Source organism: Haliotis cracherodii, unplaced genomic scaffold (genome assembly GCF_022045235.1).
Source record: "Haliotis cracherodii isolate W230 unplaced genomic scaffold, xgHalCrac1.p SCAF_26, whole genome shotgun sequence".
NCBI classification, from domain to species: Eukaryota; Metazoa; Mollusca; class Gastropoda; order Lepetellida; family Haliotidae; genus Haliotis; species Haliotis cracherodii.
In genome coordinates this window covers 1,560,820-1,586,699 of record NW_027266282.1, presented here as the reverse complement: position 1 = coordinate 1,586,699, position 25,880 = coordinate 1,560,820, and the positions used below count along the sequence as shown (strand labels likewise).

Here is a 25,880-nt window from a genome sequence, read left to right as displayed (position 1 = left end):
TATAAGTCCCCCGCCGTGATATTGCTGGAATAATTGCTAAAAGCGGCGTAAAACCATATTCACTCACTCACTCACTCCTGAATGATATATGGAACTGTGTCTCTGACGTCCGTCGTCATCTGTAAATATCTACTAAGAAACCACTTGACCATTGAAGCGGAATGACATCTGATTTGTCCAAGAGGTTCAAATCGGACTTTCAAAATGGCCGCCACGACAGCCATATTTAAAAACTCGTTTATGACCATAATTCGGACATCTTTGAACGGAACGTAGTTAATCGTAGGGCCTAACGTACATGTTCTGATGTTAGCTTTTATCACGACCTTACATTCTACCAAAAGGCATTTGATGCTGTGTTATAATCATCTTCTGTGTAAGTGAAGAATGCATGCACGGTCCTCCTAATGAAAATATCTTATTTTGTTGAAATCTTTGTGATTTTGTACATAGATATTTTATTCTGAAAATCCCACATAGGATAAAATCCACATTCTCAAGACACAAAGCATGAAACATGAAAGGTTGTTTGGATGATAATAACTATAACAAGATCCAAGTTTCTTCCAGAAACGCGGCATCCACTTCAGTCAACTTCGGTGTCGTAAATGATGTTGCAACATTTTAATCTTTTTATCTTTTTCTCAGAGTGTATTGCACCAAACGTTCTAAACTCTGCACAGATAAATGTCATCATAATAAGGTGAAATTGATGTAAATTCATCACATTTACAATAACTCCTTTTCAGAACCTATATTGCAGGTTAAGCAGGCCAGAACTGCAGGCGGGTGGCAGCCAGCATTTCGCTCAATCACCCATTCTCACGAAGAATGTACAATTACAGTTTGGAAACTTGAAAAATTAAAGTCTCAGCTTTCACCATGAAATGATATTTTATTCGTAGTACGAACACTCAAGCTTTGCCAATAACAAAATTATTAACTATTTATGCCACTAACCCATAAAGCAGGATGTAATCTACGTGACCGCCATATGTCTATAAAATAATGTAAATGTTAAGTTATTGCAATTCTGTTTTCCTGTTTATCATTATGACTTTGTAGAAAACCATCACGTAAATAATTGTTCACAAAGAAGGTATGCCAATCTTGTTTAACAATGATGGAGCTGACCTTTAAACAATAAATAGAATTTTTAGACGGCTATTTTCAACAAAACCTGTAATCATTTCTTGTTATTGTCTTCTTAAGAAACATAAAGAAGTTTTAAAGTGAAAACCTTTTAAAAAAACAAAATCTAATAATATCAAGGAAAATCTTCCTGATTTTTAATTTGAATTAAGAATATTCAATAAATTAAACTACATCGTGGTGTTTAAATAACATGGATGATATTTTTGTTCATACATTCTGGAAATACTTTGTACCTCGATAGTCAAACTAACGCTTACATTGCTCTGATATGATTATAGTAATCTACGTTACATAAATTGTAATCTACGTTAACTTCATGAATATTGTGATTTCAGCAAGACTAACAAGGATAGACTAGGTATTTACTCTTCAATGTAAACTGTCATCATTACATCTGGCACCTAGGATTTGTAAATGTCCACCAACAAACACATAATAACACAAATCAGGTAACAAATATGTTCTTCGCCGAAAATGTGTAAGCTACGTTACCACCAGTAATAAGCATCAAACATTATAAAAAACTGTAAATACTGAAACACTATTGGAAAATTATTTATCTGGAGAAAAAACTTGATCAACAAATCTATTGATTTCCTTTTAGATCATGTGAATTTTGATGTCAATGGCCTTCAAAACATTTGTATTGTTTATTCAAGCAACAAACATATCATCACTGTCATGCACTTATAACACTAAAAAACGTAAAAAGGGCAAGTGATTTATATTTCAATAATGCTTGATTTTATGTAAATTCTGACCTATTAATCTTTCAAAAGAAAAATATATACATATTCTCACCTTTTTAATTCAGAAATTCTGAAAAAAACGTCCACTGTTTTATCCTGTCTTGAAATCACCTGTTTTGACTGGAAACATGTACACATGTGGTAAACAAGGGGAACAACTGCTGATTGTTTGGGAATTAGCACTTATGCCTTCTAGGTGTTGGCATGAACTGTAGACTTAATGTTCCTGTAATTAACTCCCTTTTTTATTTCAAGATGTCACGTAGCTTACATCACGTAGCTTACATCACGTAGCTTACATCTCGATCTATAAAACACCCTCAACACATGTGGAATATATTTACAATCTTGTTTCTCACTTTGACAAGCAGACAGCACTTAGGCAACATGAGCATAATCCCTGTACCATAATCGGGAGACCAGTTTTTATGTATCGGCAGTGACGTAGCTTACAAGCTTAACTCAACTCTCTGCTTATACATATTACAGGATGCCCGTCACCACTTTGGCTCACCAACGTGTGTATTCGTGATGTCTTATGAACAATTATATTGTTGTTATATCTCAAAATGGCAGGTGCTGTTTCAGACAGAAATAAAGTAACGTTGCTTACCTGAAAACTGGCGACACGTTTTTAACAAGCATAACTTCGTCATTAAATAAGATAGCTCTGTGAAATTTGGCATTCTAGTGCATGATATATCAGAGGTACTGAAAACCCAAGAATAACTTGCTTAAACATAAGGACATTTAACCAATCACAATCGTTTCATGATTGATATTAAAATCGACAATCACATTATACTAAAATGTTGCTGTTATTTCCGATGCCGCAAAAATATGGTTTGGAAAGCAACCAAAATGTCAGTGTAATATCTTTCCCAATACCATTAACAACATTTACTTTCTCTGTCAAGTTCATTTAATGCAAAATATACGGCTAGTGGCTGAGCGACAGGTTAAATTTGAAATTGTACATTCTTCGTGAGAATGGGTGCAATACGACAAGCCAAAATACCAATTACGTCGGTGTGGGAGGGGTAAACGGACTACTTGGGAAGTACAAGACCCTGTGACCCCAAGCAATCCCGACAGTGACATTTGTAGTGGAAATTGTCTTGCGTTTTTGTTAAGCTTTTAATCTTCTCCTCTGAAACTGCTTGAAGCCATACTTGGTTGACCTCATTGTGATTTTGTCATCAAATCGTATCATAAAAAAAATGTGAAGGAAAAATATTTTTCTCAAGAATAACATTGCATAGGAAGCTGAAACTGTGTGAGTGATAATGGCTATACGGCAATCAACTGTAGTGTCGTAGACAAAGCTGCAAAAAAATTACAACGTATGTCCTAGAACGATGTTGACGTATTTTCATTTCTTTTCTTTTATTCTTTTTCACCAATCTGTCCGGAACATTTTCGATGAGCATTTATGTTTGTCAGCATCAGGTTGAAGCGTCCTAAAATCAACACACTAACTGTAGCTTTGATATGTTGTCAACAGTCTAAATGTCAACAAAGACGGCAACTTACTGGTAATTAATAATAAGTTGAACCAACGCACAAAGCTCGTTTAAGACAAGTAGGCGGTGCACAGAGTTTGGGCAAACGCATTTGGTTTCTTACAGGTAGTACGCATGTTGTGCACGTGCAAATCATGAAGATAAAATAGACAACGCTGCCGTGGATACACGCATTGCTCATAAGACTTTTAAGAAGTCGATACCAGAATTCTCAAGTTAATGACAAACAAATAAACAAGTCCAAGATAGGTAAGCGTGGCCAAATCATTCATTCTCAGGCTCGAGAATTGCCTTATAATGTTGTAAATTACATGGAGAAAGAATGTGCAAATAAATCTCAAGCATTGCCACCGGTCTGCCTGTATCTGCACTAAAGCGCATCAGAGGAGAAGGCATCGCTCGTGACAAAGGCGAGAGTAGTTACACTAGCCCAAGTTAGTAGCGAAGTCGACCTATCGGACACGCACATACCCATCGTACTACTTATCATGGACCACCCGCTACCCCTCTCTTCACAATGGTACGCGATAGTGGGCTGACCTGATGGTCAAAACGAGGTCAAAATATAAATTATCGAAACAAACCATATTTGTTGAATCCCACAACCAACGAAAAAAGTTCCATATTAATTACAATTCTTGATGAATGTGACATTAAATAACATAACATAAAATATATATAGTGTTGCTGGCCCAAGTGTCACGCATACACAGTGTACTACATAAATGATCGAACTGAAACACTCTCAATTTAACACATGTTTTTCATATCAAAATCGGTACTTGCATCTGAGAAGTTCATCGCGGTTGCTATCGTTGTTGAGTTTATGTGTCAATACTAACTAATGTAAAGTTCTGATATTATCGTTGCAATACCTCCAAACGCAGGTGCAGTGTGAATTACAATGCACAGAATAAAATATCTGCATCCGCTCATGGTTGATTAATGAAGCACAATACATTTAGTACTTTCTTACTCTGATAAAATAAACGGCAGAGGGATAGAACAAAAGATAAAGATATGACGGTTGACTAACAAAACAATATTTAACTTTCGTCAGATAAATTATCATATGGTAGATATTAGGTCTGTGCTACATTTTCAATTTCGGCCTGATAGGGATAAAAAGGGATGGTATATCTGTCCGTTTCTATAAATATGGCTAAAATTCTACATTCCACATACAGAAACACCGATCATGACAACACTAGCATACAATCCTGCCTGTACACCGATCACGACATCACTACCACACAGTCCTGCCTGTACACCAATCATGACATCACTACCACACAGTCCTGCCTGTACACCAATCACGACATCACTACCACACAGTCCTGCCTGTACACCAATCACGACATCACTACCACACAGTCCTGCCTGTACACCAATCACGACATCACTACCACACAGTCCTGTCTGTACACCGATCACGACATCACTACCACACAGTCCTGCCTGTACACCAATCATGACATCACTACCACACAGTCCTGTCTGTACACCAATCACGACATCACTACCACACAGTCTTGCATTTACACCAATCACGACATCACTACCACACAATCCTGCATTTACACCAATCACGACATCTTTACCACACAGTCCTGCATTTACACCAATCACGACATCACTACCACACAGTCCTGCATTTACACCAATCACGACATCACTACCACACAGTCCTGCATTTACACCGATCACGACATCACTACCACACAGTCCTGTCTGTACACCAATCACGACATCACTACCACACAGTCCTGTCTGTACACCAATCACGACATCACTACCACACAGTCCTGCCTGTACACCAATCACGACACCACTACCACACAGTCCTGCCTGTACACCAATCATGACATCACTACCACACAGTCCTGCATTTACACCAATCACGACATCACTACCACACAGTCCTGCATTTACACCAATCACGACATCACTACCACACAGTCCTGCCTGTACACCAATCACGACATCACTACCACACAGTCCTGCCTGTACACCAATCACGACATCACTACCACACAGTCCTGCATTTACACCAATCACGACATCACTACCACACAGTCCTGCCTGTACACCAATCACGACATCACTACCACACAGTCCTGCATTTACACCAATCACGACATCACTACCACACAGTCCTGCATTTACACCGATCACGACATCACTACCACACAGTCCTGCATTTACACCAATCACGACATCACTACCACACAGTCCTGCCTGTACACCAATCACGACATCACTACCACACAGTCCTGCCTGTACACCAATCACGACATCACTACCACACAGTCCTGCATTTACACCGATCACGACATCACTACCACACAGTCCTGCCTGTACACCAATCACGACATCACTACCACACAGTCCTGCCTGTAAACCAATCACGACATCACTACCACACAGTCCTGTCTGTACACCAATCACGACATCACTACCACACAGTCCTGCCTGTACACCGATCACGACATCACTACCACACAGTCCTGCCTGTACACCAATCATGACATCACTACCAAACAGTCCTGTCTGTACACCAATCACGACATCACTACCACACAGTCCTGCATTTACACCAATCACGACATCACTACCACACAGTCCTGCATTTCCACCAATCACGACATCACTACCACACAATCCTGCATTTACACCGATCACGACATCACTACCACACAGTCCTGCCTGTACACCAATCACGACATCACTACCACACAGTCCTGCATTTACACCAATCACGACATCACTACCATACAGTCCTGTCTGTACACCGATCACGACATCACTACCACGCAGTCCTGCATTTACACCAATCACGACATCACTACCACACAGTCCTGTCTGTACACCAATCACGACATCACTACCACACAGTCCTGCCTGTACACCAATCACGACATCACTACCACACAGTCCTGCCTGTACACCAATCATGACATCACTACCACACAGTCCTGTCTGTACACCGTCCACGACATCACTACCACACAGTCCTGCATTTACACCAATCACGACATCACTACCACACAGTCCTGCATTTACACCAATCACGACATCACTACCACACAGTCCTGCCTGTACACCAATCACGACATCACTACCACACAGTCCTGCCTGTACACCAATCACGACATCACTACCACACAGTCCTGCCTGTACACCAATCACGACATCACTACCACACAGTCCTGCCTGTAAACCAATCACGACATCACTACCACACAGTCCTGCATTTACACCGATCACGACATCACTACCACACAGTCCTGCCTGTACACCGATCTGTCTCAGGGATTTTCTGCAGAAAGTCCCTCTGTCCCAAAGAGATATGCTGTTGCATTTGAACATAATGTATGTATGTATGTAATGTATGTATGTATGTATGTATGTATGTATGTATGTATGTAATGTATGTAATGTATGTAATGTATGTATGTATGTATGTATGTATGTATGTATGGATGGATGGATGGATGTATGTAATGTATGTAATGTATGTAATGTATGTAATGTATGTATGTATGTATGTATGTATGTATGGATGGATGGATGGATGGATGGATGTATGTATGTAAGTATGTATGTATGTATGTATGTATGTATGTATGTATGTATGTATGTATGGATGGATGGATGGATGGATGGATGTATGGACCAGTATGTGGGTGGTGCAAATAGGAATCAATGATACCTATCACAAGTAGTGCCACAGGAATGAGCTTTATCCTAAACACACAACGGCAGACACTGTTTCGTATTTATCTGCCTCCATTATTTTTTCATTGTATAATTAATGTTGTGGTTTCAATCATATTTCAAACAAAATGGACGTTTCATAATAAGTCCTAGAGAATTCTTTTTCACGTCGAGGAAAATCAATAAATAATCGGTTGGTATAGATAAAGGGAATGAGAACTCTATTTGCTCGTCATCTTTACAGTAAACCAAATGTGATGACATCAACAGGGCCAAGACCTACATTGTCTTGGGCCTTTTTGCAAGAGTGTATTTTTAAAAAAAGGATATTTTGTCAATATATACCATTTAAAAGATAAATGTCTAACAATACTTTGAAATGTTTCAAATATGCAAATTTCATTATCAGATTTTAGGTACTGGGAGTCCTGGCAACGCCTCCTGCGACAGTTATGTGGTAGCAGTGTTTGTTTCAATGCTGTGCTTGATATATTTGCGTTCAAAGCCCTTCAGCTAATGAAACCAGTAATGAAACCCGTCAACTTCCTTTCGCATTCAATACTAATTCTGTGTCTGTTTCGCGATACTGCAGCCGCGACCCTGTCCCTGGATGTGCGTCTGTCGGGCGGCACTGCTGGTGAGGGTCGAGTGGAGGTGAAGTATGCAGGCTCTTGGGGGTCTATTTGTGACAACCACTGGACGGCCACAGAGGCCCAGGTCATTTGCAGACAGAAAGGGTTTTCCACGTAGGTTTAGGTTCATCAATGACAATAGAATATAGTGATGCCCCACTCCTTCACATACAATTATTGAATGTTTTATCGATTGTAGTATTGTTGATTGTATCACAGGAAAATATTGCGCGCTGCAAATAAAGCTATATTTCCAAAACGGAAAATTTGATTTTGTGAAATGACGCTCGAAAGTGCAATGTCGACATGTATCATTTCAAATAGTTGCGCGAAAGACCTACATTCCAAAGCCGTTCTTGCAAACGCCAACATCTGAAAACTTGCTGCATTACGTATGTTGACCACAGGTTGATCGTTATCTGTTTACAGTAACAACGCCACTGGTGTGAGTGGGGCGCTGTTCGGCCCGGGACGCGGCCAGGTTGTGTTGGGAAATGTCTATTGTGTTGGAACTGAGGCTAATCTCACAATGTGCAACATCGGCTCGGTTGGCACCAGCGACTGTGACCACAGTCACGATGTCGGGGTCATCTGTCACCAAGGTGCTCAGCGATAATGTTGTTTATACACTTGAGTGTAAAACTTGTACATGTAAACCTTGGGGCGGGGCCGCAATATGCAAAGGCTGTTTGTGACCTATGTATAAGATTAAGGTCACCGCAAAGGAGATCATGAAAAATATGCTTTTTTGCATATATGTTTTTAATGGATGTAGTGGTTATATGGTTTGAGTGTTTATGTATGATGACTGATGGCATTCTTTTGATATCAGAAGTAGATCAATGCGACCTACTTTCGATGAGTAGCATATGGAATTGCATATTTGCAACCATGCGGTGCTTTGATCTGTCAGGGATATCACACCATGTATCGCGTTTATAATCCACGTAAATCATTTTGGCACATTTTGTATGTCATGTCAACCTCCAGGTAATAGCCCGAATAACACTTTGGTCACTGCCTACTATCAGAGACCATATAATAATAGTCTATTATATGGTCTCTGCTACCATCATGTTGTGAAGTATGTTTGACATTTTCACTGCATGAAATGGTTATATCATTTGAATAATTAAAACTGTATTATGTCAAAATTAACTCAGGAAGTGTTAACTGTAAAAATGGGATGAAAAAAAGTACATATCATCCTTAAGGTGGGACCTCTGAGCGACCTTCTTTGAAGGTCAAGGTCACTGGAATGGTCATTCGTAAGGCGGTTCTGCTTCTTGGAGCCCTGACCATACTCTCTGTCCATGTAAGAGCGAGCACCCATGTTTTCGATTAAAATAATCAAGCATGTGTTTTGCTGAAATTATGGGTCTAAGTAATTGAACAAATAGTCCATTTAATTTTCTTATCTTATTCTTGAGTAGCGTGAGGCATGGAACTTCCTGTTTTAAAGATGCCTTGTATTACAAATGTTGCGTCACTCAAAACCAACATGTGTAGTTTTTTAACCGGAAATGCGTGTAACGTTCTTTTTAAAAACACTATTATAGTACTTTCCGTTTTGAAGTTGTAAATGCATGGGGCAAACCGGAATAGTTTCTAATTTTGTTATTAAGATAGCTGGTGCTGCTCCTGTTTCACCTGTCCAGGTTTATCTTTAGTATTGTCATTCTTCGTCATGTTATGGTAAATGTCGTATTGAGTTTTGTGAATCAAGTTTAACATATCACAACGACATTCCCACCCATTTCCCCCTGTTAAAAGGAAAGAAATTCATAAAATACGTCATGACGGACACTGGAAGGGTATGCAATTCCTTCTGTTTGTCACAGTGTTTGGTAGGGGCGGTGGTGTATCATGATGGTGCATGCGTTCACTCGTCACAACGAACGTCCTGGTTCTATTCCCTACTTGGGTACTATGTGTAGAGCCCATTTATGGTTACCCTGCCGTGATATTGATGGAATATAACTGGAAACGGTGTAAAACCACACTCACTTACTCACAGTATGTGGTACTAGCTATTACAAAGTATCATCACAAAGTTTTGAAGTTTTATTGTCGTCACTTACAGCTGGCAGCGTGACGTCTGTGTACGGAGTGCGCTTAGTGAACGGCAGCACTGCTAACGAGGGACGTGTGGAAGTACAGATCAATGGTGGCGAATGGGGGACCGTGTGCGATGATCACTGGGACGTTCATGACGCAACTGTCGTCTGTCGTATGCTCAATCTTTCAACGTGAGTACCAGGAATTACATAAATATAGTTTTTCTACATATACTGCTCAAAAATTGAAACGCTATATTAATATACATATACATGTATGTAAGACATTAGTGCATAAACAATATATAAAGCAGTAATAATGTCATTGATAACGTCATTGCTGTCATTATCAACGACCAAATATACATAACAATGCAGAAAAGTAACATCCCCATGGAGATTTTCAACTTTTTCCTTTAATTCTAATGAGGCATAGTTTGCAGACCGATCTTGTGGTTCTCACGCGGTGTAAGAGGAGAACCACGAGATCGATTCACGTGCACGTTCTGCTATTGTTACATAAGGAATAGGCCTAAAAAGTGTGTGTCAGTTGTATGTTAGCAACAAAACAATCTATGCCACATTAAACTTAAAGTAAAATGTTGAAAAAACATGTTAACGGTGCTAGATAGCAACATTCATGCGGGACCACAATGCACAGGTCCTTCTTTGGCTCTCAGTCATCAGATTTGAACCCCATAGAATAGCCATGGCACGAGTAGCCCAAGTCCTACTGAGCCTCTGTAGAGGCTTGCTCGTACTGTGCAAGCCGACTGAGTATAGTGAGTCGGATGTGCAGGACAGCACTTGACAGCACTTGATGCTAATGATGGACATACGAGATATATTGTTCTTCAGACGTTGACCTTTGTCTTTTCTCACATAACGCCTTCATTTGGACAGGTGTCCACCGTGCAGTACTTCCCACACCATCGATCATCTTTTGGGCAAAGTCTTGTTTTGCGTTTCGTTTTTTATACGTAGATGGATGCATTTCCCGTTTCTTTGGCGTCAGCTGGAGCAAAAGCCCTTAAAGCTGTCAGCGAGTATAGATATGTGAGAGACAAATCGATAATGACTTTATCTTCACTTCGAGGGGGGTCATTGGTGGCCAAGTTGTCTAAGGCGCCGCAATTCGCTGTGCAGAAACTCGTTGGTTTCACCAAAGTGAGACCTGCATCACTTTTGGCTTCCTCCCACATCAAGCTGACACGTCGTGATATAACTGGAATCCTGTTCGAAAGTTGGGCGTTAAATCCAACTCACTCACTACTCTTTGCAGTTACTTATATAAATGAATCCGTTATTCTTTTCTTACAAAATAGGCAATCTGCAACCTACTTTACGTTTACTTTGATTGCAGAAATAAAGTATATGCCCGCGGGGCTGGCTATTTTCCTGCTGGTACAGGCAGCATCCTGCTAGACGACACAGACTGCCGGGGCAGCGAGACAAGTGTCTCACAGTGTGGTCATGCGGGTATCGGGGCCACCAATTGTGATCACAGCCAAGACGCAGGGGTAATATGCGGAGGTCAGTGCATTATGCTATAGGTTCACGCTCATGCTCTCAACAAACCCGAGTGCTTTACGTCTCAGCAAGTACGGCATGTTTCTTGTAAAACTGTTAACATGCTTGACTATTTTGGTGTCAACAGCATATTATTGATTGAGCGTCCATTTAAAGGCGTCAACACATATGACTGTATGTCTTATAATACATATCTACACGTAAGACTATAAGAATAGCTATGGACGTCAACACGTGTGAATGTGTGAGTACAGCTCTAAAAATGTCAACTCGTATATGTACATGTATGTGAGTACAGCTATAGACATCAACTCCTAGATCTATGTGAGTACAGCTACAGACGTCAAGTCGTATATCTGTGTGAGTACAGCCACAGACGTCAAGTCGTATATGTAGGTGAGCAAAGCTGTAAGCATCAACTGGCATATCTGTGTAAGTCCAGCTATAGACATCAACTCGTATATCTATGTCAGTACACCTATAAACAAAAACAAATATCAGATATTTGGTACCCAACCTATGATAACTTCTGCACGAGCAACAAAAAATTCTGATGGCAACCACTAGCACGCAGCTTTTTCTTTAAAACATGTAAAAGACAATTTCACGTAGTATCTTAATAAATCAATCAGGTGTGCTAGCGTATTTGACGTGGCGCTACTTATCATTTCAGAGTCAGTAAATAATGCGTCTGTGCGGCTAATCGGGGGAATGACCAGTTACGAGGGCCGAGTTGAAATTTTTCACAGCGGACAGTGGGGCTCCATATGTGACGATGACTTCACAAACGACCACGCTATGGTTGTGTGTAGATCACTTGGATACCCAGTGTAAGTTCCACAAGTGTCATCTGTAGATACAGTTTCATGTTTTGGTAAAGAGATATTCGCAAATAAGGATGGGGTGTTCTCACTTTGCCAGTTCCTATTGTTACAGGTTCCCGGTCACTGGAGCATGGTAATCCCTTAAAACAACAGGTGCTACACCAAATTAGTTGCCCCCGATCATAAACCATGGTCACCAGTATTAGACATACATGTTGACCAGTAATCACAGATAAATATGAATAGTGTTCATTTAATGAAACTAAGGATTACTTCGTGATAATCATGTAATACGACCATTCTTTTCATTAAATGGGTTACTCTACAGGGTGAGTCAATGTTTATCCAAAATAGATTTGTTTGCTGTCGGTTTTGAATGCTTGTGTCTGCAACAAATCCCCGCGTGAAATGTACAAATGCACATATGCTGAGGTTCCACAACCATGATTTGAATGTAAATATTTGAGGTGGCTAGGATGCAGAATTTGTAGGATTCACTTGACTCGATATGGGGTTTACCGCTTCGATTCCTGTGTCGATTTTCATGTCAAATACGGTACGGCATTTAAGCAAGTCAGGCAACAATGCCAGCTCTATATGTAGAGAAACGGTGAAGACAGTCGATTACGATGAATCCATAACTTTAATCATGTTATTGACAGGGGACATAATACGAAAGTCTATCTTACACCATATCAATAGAGGATATCAATAATGGTGGACACTACACAACATATGGGTAGAGGATATCAGCAGTGCTGGACACTACACAACATATGGGTAGAGGACATCAATAATGGTGGACACTACACAACATATGGGTAGAGGATATCAACAGTGGTGGACACTACATAACATATTGGTAGAGGATATCAACAGTGGTGGACACTACATAACATATGGGTAGAGGATATCAACAATGGTGGACACTACATAGCATATAGGTAGAGGATATCAACAATGGTGGACACTACACAACATATGGGTAGAGGATATCAACAATGATGGACACTACACAACATATGGGTAGATGATATCAACAATGGTGGACACTACACAACATATGGGTAGAGGATATCAACAATGGTGGACACTACATAGCATATGGGTAGAGGATATCAACAATGGTGGACACTACATAGCATATGGGTAGAGGATATCAACAATGGTGGACACTACACAACATATGGGTAGAGGATATCAACAATGGTGGACACTACACAACATATGGGTAGAGGATATCAACAATGGTGGACACTACACAACACATGGGCAGAGGATATCAACAGTGGTGGACACTACATAGCATATGGGTAGAGGATATCAACAATGGTGGACACTACACACCATATGGGTAGAGGATATCAACAATGGTGGACACTACACACCATATGGGTAGAGGATATCAACAATGGTGGACACTACACAACATATGGGTAGAGGATATCAACAATGATGGACACTACACAACATATGGGTAGATGATATCAACAATGGTGGACACTACACAACATATGGGTAGAGGATATCAACAATGGTGGACACTACATAGCATATGGGTAGAGGATATCAACAATGGTGGACACTACATAGCATATGGGTAGAGGATATCAACAATGGTGGACACTACACAACATATGGGTAGAGGATATCAACAATGGTGGACACTACACAACATATGGGTAGAGGATATCAACAATGATGGACACTACACAACATATGGGTAGATGATATCAACAATGGTGGACACTACACAACATATGGGTAGAGGATATCAACAATGGTGGACACTACATAGCATATGGGTAGAGGATATCAACAATGGTGGACACTAAAAAACATGTGGGTAGAGGATATCAACAGTGGTGGACACTACACAACACATGGGTAGAGGATATCAACAATGGTGGACACTACACAACATATGGGTGGAGGATATCAACAGTGGTGGACACTACACAACATATGGGTAGAGGATATCAACAGTGGTGGACACTACACAACATATGGGTGGAGGATATCAACAGTGGTGGACACTACACAACATATGGGTGGAGGATATCAACAGTGGTGGACACTACATAGCATATGGGTAGAGGATATCAACAATGGTGGACACTACACAACATATGGGTAGAGGATATCAACAGTGGTGGACACTACACAACATATGGGTGGAGGATATCAACAGTGGTGGACACTACACAACATATGGGTGGAGGATATCAACAGTGGTGGACACTACATAGCATATGGGTAGAGGATATCAACACCTCTTCAGAAATATGGTAGACCAGCCCGTGTACGATAAGATGCAGAAGGATAACAGAGAGTTGAATGTATTCATTATATACATTGACCAAATACAACACGGCATACCATATTCAACAAGCAATCTTCCTTATACTAGTACCTGACATTTCAGCAAACTATTTCTGCGAAATAATGGTTCTGCACTGCAGTAGATGAACAAGTACTATATGATATCAATTTAATTCTGAAAAATGACACTAATGTAAGAGTTCTGTACTGCAGCAGTTAATGAACAAAAAAATATCAAATTATTTCTGAAACCTAGCACTTAGTGATCTTTACTGTTAAACAGTTCAACCAGGTTTACAATAACACAAGGATCTATACTGAAACGTCGCTGTTACAGTATAGTAAAGAACTTATGCCTAAACATCTGTCTACTTTGTCATCCGTCAAATGCCATATCAAACAACTCAAGTTTAACTAAATGCATATTTTGAATATAACACTTACATACCTTCAATTATAGTAAGTTACTAAAAACACATATCCTGATAATCAGTTGACACAACAGTTATTTTTCGAAATATGTTTCCTTCAAGTAAAGAAGTTAGTTAATTCTTGGCTGTGAAACTGAAAGACGTATGACAGACTATTCGGGGAAAGGGTAGCTAAGCTCAGGAACAACGTAAGACACTGCATAACAAGTATCGGTAGATGATATCAATAATGTTAGATACGACATTAGTTTTATCAGTAGCGAGTATCAACGATGTTAGACACTACATTACACATAACGGTAGATGATATCAATAATGTTAGATACGACATAAGTCTTATCAGTAGAGAGTATCAACGATGTTAGACACTACATTACACATAACGGTAGATGATATCAATAATGTAAGACACTACATACAATTAAACGGTTGAGGATATTGACACTGTTCGACACTACATAAAACTTAATGATACTGAAAATGTTAGAGACAGGTTCAAACAACATTACGACAGAGGCAAGCACAGCTGTTGGAGACAAGTTTATACATGATTACAGTAGAGATAAGCACAAATATTACAGACACGTTCACACTTGATTACAGTAGAGACAAAGTTAGAGGCAAGTCCACACGAGATTGCAAACGGCTATGCTAGCGATAAGTTCATACATCCTTGTGGTAGACACAAACGGCGATATCATTAAGGCTGCAATCCGTGTTCTATGTGGCTCGTGTTTCGTCAGAGTAGGAGCGAAGACCATGCAGTATCACAGCAAAAACGTGTTACAATTCCAAAATAAATTTCAAAATTTGGGGGTACATTTTGTTCAATTAAGTGTGAAACACATAAAATAAATTGAAATAAATTACCAAGAAAATTGAAGATAGCTGAAGGTATCCGGAAGGTTTCCGGAAGGTGTCCGGATGCAAATTTTCTTCATGTCTTGTTTATAGTAAATAATGTTAGCCTTGGCATATCAGATAGTTGTAGAACAATTCTGTGTTAATTTAGTTGTTATTGTACCTAATAAAGTCGATATATTGAATTTAATATCATAGATACAAATATGAAATTGTGGAAGGTAGTCTACCGTGCCACGAGCTGTGTGCCGTGGAGAGTTGCCCTGTTGAAACAAATCCCTCTGGCGGTCAATGATTGACGGTTAGGTTGAAGAATTTGATTCATGTAGCGATTTGCTGTCAAAGTTCTCTGAACGACAACCAAGTCAGATCTCGTAGTGTAGGATATGGCCCTCCACACCATGACAATACCGTCACCGAATTTGTCGAATTCACGTACACAATGTGGAGCAAATGGCTCATTTCAACGACGATAAACACGTCTTCCAAGGCTGTAAGGTATGGTACCAACGCAAGCTTCGCTGTCGATGGATCTGTTGCGGACGATAACTGGTCTTCTGGGTCGGATTCTAGCCCCACGAAGGTGGTTCCTGACAGTCTGGTCCGATATCATCCTCAAACCAGGGATACGTCCTACAGTCTCCGAAACTGCGGCATTGCGGTGAAGGAGGTGGAACAGTCTAATGTAGCGGTGGTAACTCTTGGTCGGCCGATTCTCGGACGGTCTGCAATGGAATTGAACTGTGTGAATCGGTCTCAAAGGCGGCAAATGGTGATGTTGTGGACGTTGCAACAGATGACAGCGATTTCCCTCTTTGAATACGTCCTAAGTGTTGACAATTGAATGATAAATTATTGGCTTATGCTTTCCTTTTTATATCCACAATCGCGAGTTACAAATGCCATACCTTGCACGTGCATTTAGCTTTACTGTTTTCCGCCATAGTATTTTTAACAAGTGTGAAAACCATGCCGTTTAAGACATTGCAAATCAACAATGGCTGCGTTTTGACGCACTGTTTGTCGAATTTCAGGCCACCAATATTTTCCAAAAACATATATCCACTTTATATACCGGATAATTTGTGTAGTCAGGTTCAATGAACTACATACTACCTGTGCGTTTCTTCTTTTGAAGAGCGTACATTTCTTTTTAGATGTTAAGTGTATTAAATGAACAACTGTCAGTCCTAGTATGATGATATCCTTAAATTTCATGTTCATATTCCCAGTTTGTTCTGAGAAAAAGGGGCAGTGGGGTAGCCTCAAATATTTTTTATGTGTTTCACACTTAATTGAACATTTTATTTTGGAAGGTTTCCGAAAGTTATCCGGGCCGGATCCAAAGTGGGAAGGCAACCTACACTTCTTTTGCTGTTTATGAGTATGTGCAGGATGCTCCAGGGTACTGTCATCCCTGGCGAATATAATGGCACACTAATGTGAAATTGTTGCAGTAATCATGATTACAATTTTTGTTGCAGCACGTCGGCCCAGGCTTACGGCAAGGCGCACTTTGGGTCAAGCACAGGTCCTATATGGCTCGATGATATAAACTGTATAGGTGACGAGAGCTTCCTAGAGGAATGCTCTATTAGAGGTTGGGGTAACACAGACTGCCAGCACAGCGAGGATGTGGGTGTCATCTGCACAGGTTCGTCTACCTCTATTATAGAAAGAGCCAATGTTAAGGCTCATGATCTGGCTTTTGCGTCAACAACAGTTTACATACACTGTCACGATGTCGAGTTGATAAACAATAATATAATTATCTGGAGATGTGATAAGATGGACCAGTGAATGAGGTGTAATTACATAAAGAATCTCGGGAATCTGAAGCATGTCGATTCAGCTGTTGTGTAGCACTACAAGATTCATCAAGAGTAAAGATATACTCGCATAAAATATAAAATATAAATTGAGATAAATTCATCACAAGCACATGTTGATCGATGTGAGGTGAAGTGAAATGGGGTTTAACGTCGCGTCCAAGATTATTGCACTTACATAGCGATCTGCATGCACATTAGTGTATAACATGAATACCCCACACAGTATGCATTTTCCAAATGGCAAATGATTTTGTTCAAGAACTGAAACTTTATGAAGATGTGTAGAACCATAGCCATACCATGATAGTATAAAACGAATTGAAAAAATAATTTGCCATTTGCCATGTTGCGTCATCATCTTATTTTGTAAGAAAGTTGATATTTAGGTACGATACCTAGCTCCACGATTTATAGATGGAATTGAGATCAAGAATTGAATTTATTTTCTTAGATATTCAAATTCCAATGTATATATTACTAAGGACCATAGGCCCGAATACATGAAGTGTATACTATACAATTTTACCAACAAATTCACATGCACATTTCTCCTCTTGAAAGAATGCTTGAAATGTAGCAGATATTAAATCTTCAGGAGGCGAGTAAATTGTTGGACTGAAGGTCTATTTGCATAATATTTGGTATGTATTGCTGTCGAATGTCCCCTACAGGACGGACATATAAAGGTGAATGATGCGTTCCTTCGATATTGTTTCGTTGCGTTCACATTCCTTCAGATCTTCGAATTTTGTGACGTGTCTCTCGGTGTCAATATTATGCCTTGTTCATCCAACTCGAGCACAAGCGAAGTCGGTAGCAAATGTACAATAGGTCGAATCTGCTAAATATTTTTCTGTTTCTAGGCTATCCTAAAAGAGTATTACATTAATATCGAGTACGAGATAATTTATAAACAATGGTCCCGTCCACATTCCCCTAAAGCTATTTAGTTAGGCCATGTTTTCCATGGTGGCAGTGTTGTATAACATCATTAGCAAACACATATCAGTGGCGCATAGGACCAGCTACAAGGAACTACCGTCATCTCGCTATACTGGGTCTTTCATTCCATATTACACCAGTAGCACAAGTCAGTCGTTCTCGTCTTGTTCTTCCAGTACCAACCATCAAAATTCGCCTAGCAAACGGTGGACCTGTTGTGTCTCAAGGTCGGGTTGAGATCTACATGAACGGCACGTGGGGTACAGTGTGCAGCGACATGTGGGATGTGCGGGATGCTGCCGTCACTTGTGCAATGCTTGGTTACAGCAGGTCAAAATGTTTGCAACATTTGCACAAACAAAACGTGATGCTATTGTCAAGGCGTGATATTTGAAGTTCATTTTGCCAGTGTTTCTGCTGACATGGTTTGCTGTGTACATTGTGCCTATTGTGTAATATGTACTAAGTCATCAGTTTTCATGGCTGTGACATACAGAGTATGTTTAAAAATAACAAAATTGTCGGCTTGTGTTTCACATTCTTACACCGGTGACGCCAAAACATTGATACAGTGTGAGAGTTTGGTGTACTTCATCTGTTGCAGGCAGAATGCTGTGGCTGTCCAAGACGGGCGGTTCGGGCGAGGAGCAGGTGACATATTGCTGGATGATGTTGGTTGTCTTGGTTCAGAGGCCACCATCTCGCAGTGCCCTGCTAAGACAGGACAACACATTCGATGTACTCATGCGCAGGATGCAGGAATCACATGTCACCAGTGTATGTTGTTAATATTCATTGCCGGATACTGTGTATACTTATGCGCAGGATGCAGGAATCACATGTCACCAGTGTATGTTGTTAATATTCATTGCTGGATACTGTGTATACATATGATAGGGTTATAATTTAGTTTAAGATCTATAAAATCAACACAAAAGTCCAATAGGTAGGAGCACATGGCCGTCAGTGGAGCAGTGTAAGGCGTGCAAGCAGCATATCTACCATTTGCGGTATGCAGTCTATACAACTGTGCAGCCCTGCTCGTTTAAAGATAAGCATCATCTAAATGTAGTTATTCTTTGATAACTTGTTAATGCTTGTTTATTATACTTTGAAGATGATTAGCTACTCGATATAACACTACAGAAAGGCTGTTCGTTGATATTTGTCAAGAATGTTGAGCAGTATTTTCTGGTGAATAATAAAATGCACACCCTGGTAAATGTCTGTTGAAACAGTATCCAAATGAAAAACACATATTATCATTTAGAACACAATTGCACTCTAGGTACAAGCTGAATGTCCTATGTCAAGACAAGGTGAGATTCAAGTCACATAGGACATAGAGAAATCATACCTTTTGTGAGTTTGCAACATTTCCTCGGCGTTAGCATATGGATTAAGACGTTCTCAACAGATGTCTTCATTTCTAAATCGAGTGTTGAAATTACCATATATTGGAGATATTCGAGTCGGTGCCATGTGCAGAGGATGAATTCCAAAATGGAAGGCTACTTTGATTTGCGACACTCCGATAGGCTTCAAACAAGAGTACTAGTGCTTTGTTGCGAGAAGATGTATGCAATCTGGCTGGCTGCTAAGTGGTTGACAGTCTGTAACAGATGCCTGGAACATCATCACTCACTAACCGACCCACAATAGCGACATGTGGTGTCGTTAAGCACTCCAGTTTAAGCTTACCGAACTGCACCATGTGTTGGTATGTTATGGGTTTGGGGATGTATCAGTTCAAGTTCTAATTACTCAACGTGCTTAATAATAACATTGGCCTGTACATCAGGCACATGCAATTCGCCCTTGGAAGAGAACGTTATGCAAACATTTTATAGTGAAACAGTAACGTAATTAATCATTCTTATTTAAATTCTTTTCGTGAAAACAGCTACAGTTTCCGTTCGACTTGAGGGTACGGCACAGCGGGGACAGGGTAGAGTGGAAGTTCAGTTCGAGAACACATGGGGCACAATATGCGATGATCACTTTACCGACCTCAATGCTGAGGTCATCTGCCGGATGACTAACAATCCAACGTGAGTGAAGTAATACAAATCCAACTACAAATCACCTTAAACATTTACTCTTTCATTAAATAAAAAACGACAAATGAATAATACACGATGGGCATCGACCTGCACCATGTTTGCTCCCCAACAATTGACACTTGTAGGCTGTAGTTTTTTTTCATGCTCAAGACAATGTTTTAATATTCATAACAAATAGGCTGTCCATCTTAAAATCTGTTAGTGCAGGTGCGTATTTTTTGCCTCGATCTCATTTCGGGAGTGGTAGCGGACCTGTATTGCTTGATGGACTGCAATGCCTTGGAACTGAGCGTTCAGTCAGTCAGTGTTCTCACAATGCCTGGAACACGTCGTCGTGTCAGCACACACAGGATGTCAGCGTCGTCTGTCCCGCAGCTGCTGCTTCAGGTACACACAAAACACAAAGGAGTTGTTGTTTTTGTTACCACTGAACTAACTGAGGTTAGTTAAAAATAACCAGTGATGTTTCTGCTGTAAAGGAAGTATTTGTGCGTGATTATCTCTATATTATTAAAACTTATCCGTTTTAAGGAATGCGTTTGAACTTACAGTGTCACAGGTAACGCCGACTGGAACGTCTCGTTTACCCACTTCAACGCCAAACCCAGCAGAAACATTTGTACGACTTGTCGGTGGGTCTACCGCCTATCAAGGTCGTGTTGAAGTGTTTGCGTTTGGATCCTGGGGAACAGTTTGTGACTCTACCTGGGACGTCCAAGATGCTGCCGTCATTTGTTCCATGCTAGGATACTCCGATTTCTCGTCAGTACTTTAACCGTTTATTCTTAAACTCATAATGTCTGCATATGTTTATGTGTTGGTAGCGGAAAACATGCAGGACAAATAATCTTTTAAGCTCGCTATTCGTTATTGGTTGGTGCCAGGGACTAACCGATCGAGGTGTTAGTGTTAACTTTAAGATGGATACTTTTGCACATTAGTGTATTTTGTTGACGGGAACAGGTAGAACGAACTCATCATTAACATACATATACTTTCGCTTAGGCAATCTATGGGTAAGACGTTACGTCATTGTTGTGGACACTGAGTCGTGGTATGTTGCAAGACGTTATGTCACAGTTGTGGACACTGAGACGTGGTTTGTTGCAAGACGTTACGTCACTGTTGTCGACACTGAGACGTGGTATGTTGTAAGATGATATGTCTTTGTTGTGAACACTGAGACATGGTATGTTGTAAGATGATATGTCATTGTTGTGGACGCTGAGACGTGGTATGTTGTAAGATGATATGTCTTTGTTGTGGACGCTGAGACGTGGTTTGTTGTAAGACGTTATGTCACTGTTGTCGACACTGAGACGTGGTTTGTTGCAAGACGTTACGTCACTGTTGTGGACACTGAGACATGGTATGTTGTAAGATGATATGTCTTTGTTGTGGACGCTGAGACGTGGTATGTTGCAAGACGTTACGTCACTGTTGTGGACGCTGAGACATGGTATGTTGTAAGATGATATGTCTTTGTTGTGGACGCTGAGACGTGGTATGTTGTAAGATGATATGTCATTGTTGTGGACGCTGAGACGTGGTATGTTGCAAGACGTTACGTCACTGTTGTGGACGCTGAGACATGGTATGTTGTAAGATGATATGTCTTTGTTGTGGACGCTGAGACATGGTATGTTGTAAGATAATATGTCTTTGTTGTGGACGCTGAGACGTGGTATGTTGTAAGACGTTACGTCATTGTTGTCGACACTGAGACGTTGCTTGTTGCAAGACGTTATATCATTGTTGTCGACACTGAGACGTTGCTTGTTGCAAGACGTTATAATCATTGTTGTCGACACTGAGACGTGGCTTGTTGCAAGACGTTATACCATTGTTGTCGATACTGAGACGTGGTTTGTTGTAAGACATAACGTCATTGTTGTCGACACTGAGACGTTGCTTGTTGCAAGACGTTATATCATTGTTGTCGACACTGAGACGTTGCTTGTTGCAAAACGTTATAATCATTGTTGTCGACACTGAGACGTGGCTTGTTGCAAGACGTTATACCATTGTTGTCGACATTAAGTAAGTGTTGTAAGATGTTACGTCACTGTTGTCGACACTGAGACGCGGCTTGTTGTAAGACGTTATGCCATTGTTGTCGACATTAAGTAAGTGTTGTAAGACATAACGTCATTGTTGTGGACACTGAGACGTTCCTTGTTGCAAGACGTTATATCATTGTTGTCGACATTAAGTAAGTGTTGTAAGATGTTACGTCACTGTTGTCGACACTGAGACGCGGCTTGTTGTAAGACGTTATGCCATTGTTGTCGACATTAAGTAAGTGTTGTAAGACATAACGTCATTGTTGTGGACACTGAGACGTTCCTTGTTGCAAGACGTTATATCATTGTTGTCGACATTAAGTAAGTGTTGTAAGATGTTACGTCACTGTTGTCGACACTGAGACGCGGCTTGTTGTAAGACGTTATGCCATTGTTGTCGACATTAAGTAAGTGTTGTAAGACATAACGTCATTGTTGTGGACACTGAGACGTTCCTTGTTGCAAGACGTTATACCATTGTTGTCGACATTAAGTAAGTGTTGTAAGACGTTATATCATTGTTGTTGACATTAAGTAAGTGTTGTAAGATGTGACGTCACTGTTGTTTACGTCTACTGGTGGTGTACTGTAAGACGGTGTGTATTTGTTGCCAGATCCGGAGGTTCCATCCAGCGCCAGGCGCCATTTGGCGAGGGCACAGGTCCAGTATGGCTGGACAGTGTGGCATGTGTTGGGTCAGAGGTGGCCATCACACAGTGTCCACTGGGCAGATGGGGAGCAGATAGTTGCGATCACAGCCATGACGCTGGAGTCACATGCTCATCAGGTCGGATATTAGCTGTGTCGTGAAACTGCGTCGTGTCAGTGACTTTGGTGGGATAAGCGTTATATTTGGATGACATCCTACTGAGCATGATAGTAACGTGCCTGCTAGAGAACCAGCCTGTACTTGTATACATCATGTCAATCTAAGGGAAAAGTGCAACCCAATGTTAGGACTCGATCAAATGACAGACTGAGTTGTATATAGTATTGATTCAAGTCCCCATATTTACCCTATGCTTACAGTTCTTTTTGTAGTTTGTAACTATGGGCAAATCGATCATCTGTTAGGTGGCACCCATTCCAATCCTGAGTCCCCACGAGGCGAGAAAAAAGAAACAAAAATTGTATAACTATTTGATACAACATATTCCCCAAAGTGCTTGATTGATCTCTAAAGCCATGAATCCAACAATTTGCATGTGTGATCGGTAAGGCATACTCCTATTGAAGTGAGGACAACCGACACTTACAAACAACTGATCACCCATGTGTAAACATTCATCTTGTGTTATCAGTAAAGAAGGAACCAAAAAAGATCACACAGTTGCGTGCATTTAGAAATTTCATACGAACGGGCTGTACACTTAGTGATTGAGTATGATAGTACGTCGGTATAAGGCAATCAATATCCCAGCAATACCAGGGCGCACATTGTACCCATTCGAGAGATAGGTCGCTCTTGCTCGGCATCACATGAGGCTAGACTAAAAAGGCGCCCTGATATTACACATAAACTAATTAGACACAGGAATGATATTTATATGCCTTTACCACTTTCAGCACAGCTGCCCAACAACTTCCTGCTTATAACAGATTCGGCAGATAGGAAGATCTACCGTATGGATGGCCGCACCTATAGTTACGTCGACATACCAGTGTCCGCATCAGATAGCCCAGTGGCAATTGATTATGATTTTTTGGATGGACGAATCATTTGGACAGATGTTGGCTCCAAACAAATTCGCAGTGTAACACTTTCTGGCACAACGGAGAAAGTTATTTGGCAACTTAATACAGGTAACTGTCTATAATCTTTCCAGATCTTCATGTTCCTGTTTACTTGCAGAACAAAACGTCGTACAACGTTATAAAACTGTTTGGAGACGTCCATGCGTAGCATACGTGATGTCATGAGATATGTTGCACTGTCAGATGACAAGTATAACTGTTTGAGGTATATGACGTTTATCCAAGGGATATGTAGTTTGACTTATATTAATGTTCCCAATCACAAAAGAAGTTTAACCTATCATTAGATTGTTTATTTGTTGTTTAACGTCGAACCCAGCAATATTCAAGCTATATGACGGCGGTCTGTATATAATCGAGTCTGGACCAGACTATCCCATGATTGACATGAACATAAGCATCGGTCTCTTAGCATATAAACATACAGTGACTTCCATCAACCAAGTCAGCGAACCTATCCACCCGATCCCGTTAGCCACCTCTTACAACAAGCATGTCATCCCCGTGCTCCCTTATTGCTAGCGATATCGGAACTTATACAGATGACCATGTTACGAAACATAATTTAGGTGTTGTCTAATTCTGTAAAAGGAGGTCAATATTATGCTCAGTAAGTCAATGGCCACACAGGGGCCATGTCGGTGCCCCTACAGAGAACTTGTCGACATTTCCTTTGAAATGAAGAAATACCACTGATATGTCGAGTAGCCTAATGCAAACAGTGCTTGATCGCAGGTGCACCCATTCACATCGTCGGTTCACAGCGACACCAGCAGCCAGGCGACACACTGCACGACCCGATCCTCAGTCGACTCTTGCAACAACATACTGGGGACCTTTTCTGCCAAGATAGCTGACACAAGTTCTCTTTTCATTCCTTGTCAGTGGCTGTGCCCAATGGTATCTCCGTCGACCCGGTGACACGCCTGATCTTCTACACAGACACCGGCAACGACATCATTGGACTGATGACTATTGACGGCTTTGCTCACCTGACTATCATCAAGGAAGATCTGGATGAACCCAGGGCCATAGTGGCGGACTCTTCCACTGGGTAGGTACAACCTCACCTTGTAAGATGTATGATGATGTTCACAAGTTACTTGTAGCTTGATACGGCAAACATCGTAGTATCTTCACTGATATCATCTAAATCGAATGAGCGTGACTTCACTATCAGAGAAGAAACATAACGAAGTATACCTATATTGTGATATATATGTGATGTACCACGACACGTGGGTACTTGGGTTCGAATCTCGGTTCGCCCCGATTATGTTTCTAGGTTTGTCAGTACCATACCCTACGGTTTGACGAAAGTGATAATCTTAGAATTGCCTCACTTCGGGCTTTCCTCCCACATTAAGCTGATACACCGTGATGTAACTATACTACTGCTCAAAGCGACGTTAAACCCATCTAAC

The 25,880-nt window shown here is 40.6% G+C and overlaps 1 protein-coding gene across 2 annotated transcripts in view; it reads left to right on the top strand.

The window, feature by feature from the left end:
• The window catches only part of LOC139472963 (scavenger receptor cysteine-rich type 1 protein M130-like), a 62,596-nt gene that overhangs the window by 10,558 nt on the left and 26,158 nt on the right, over positions 1 to 25,880 (top strand). For both annotated transcript variants that reach the window (XM_071255444.1, XM_071255445.1), the window contains exons 9-22: positions 7,737 to 7,890; positions 8,206 to 8,378; positions 9,860 to 10,025; positions 11,197 to 11,366; positions 12,037 to 12,193; positions 17,286 to 17,455; positions 18,752 to 18,905; positions 19,180 to 19,352; positions 20,479 to 20,626; positions 20,841 to 21,025; positions 21,190 to 21,400; positions 23,316 to 23,488; positions 24,268 to 24,504; positions 25,342 to 25,510. In XM_071255444.1, coding sequence (XP_071111545.1) covers positions 7,737 to 7,890; positions 8,206 to 8,378; positions 9,860 to 10,025; positions 11,197 to 11,366; positions 12,037 to 12,193; positions 17,286 to 17,455; positions 18,752 to 18,905; positions 19,180 to 19,352; positions 20,479 to 20,626; positions 20,841 to 21,025; positions 21,190 to 21,400; positions 23,316 to 23,488; positions 24,268 to 24,504; positions 25,342 to 25,510 — 2,440 coding nt within the window. The remainder of the gene's footprint in view (positions 1 to 7,736; positions 7,891 to 8,205; positions 8,379 to 9,859; positions 10,026 to 11,196; positions 11,367 to 12,036; positions 12,194 to 17,285; positions 17,456 to 18,751; positions 18,906 to 19,179; positions 19,353 to 20,478; positions 20,627 to 20,840; positions 21,026 to 21,189; positions 21,401 to 23,315; positions 23,489 to 24,267; positions 24,505 to 25,341; positions 25,511 to 25,880) is intronic.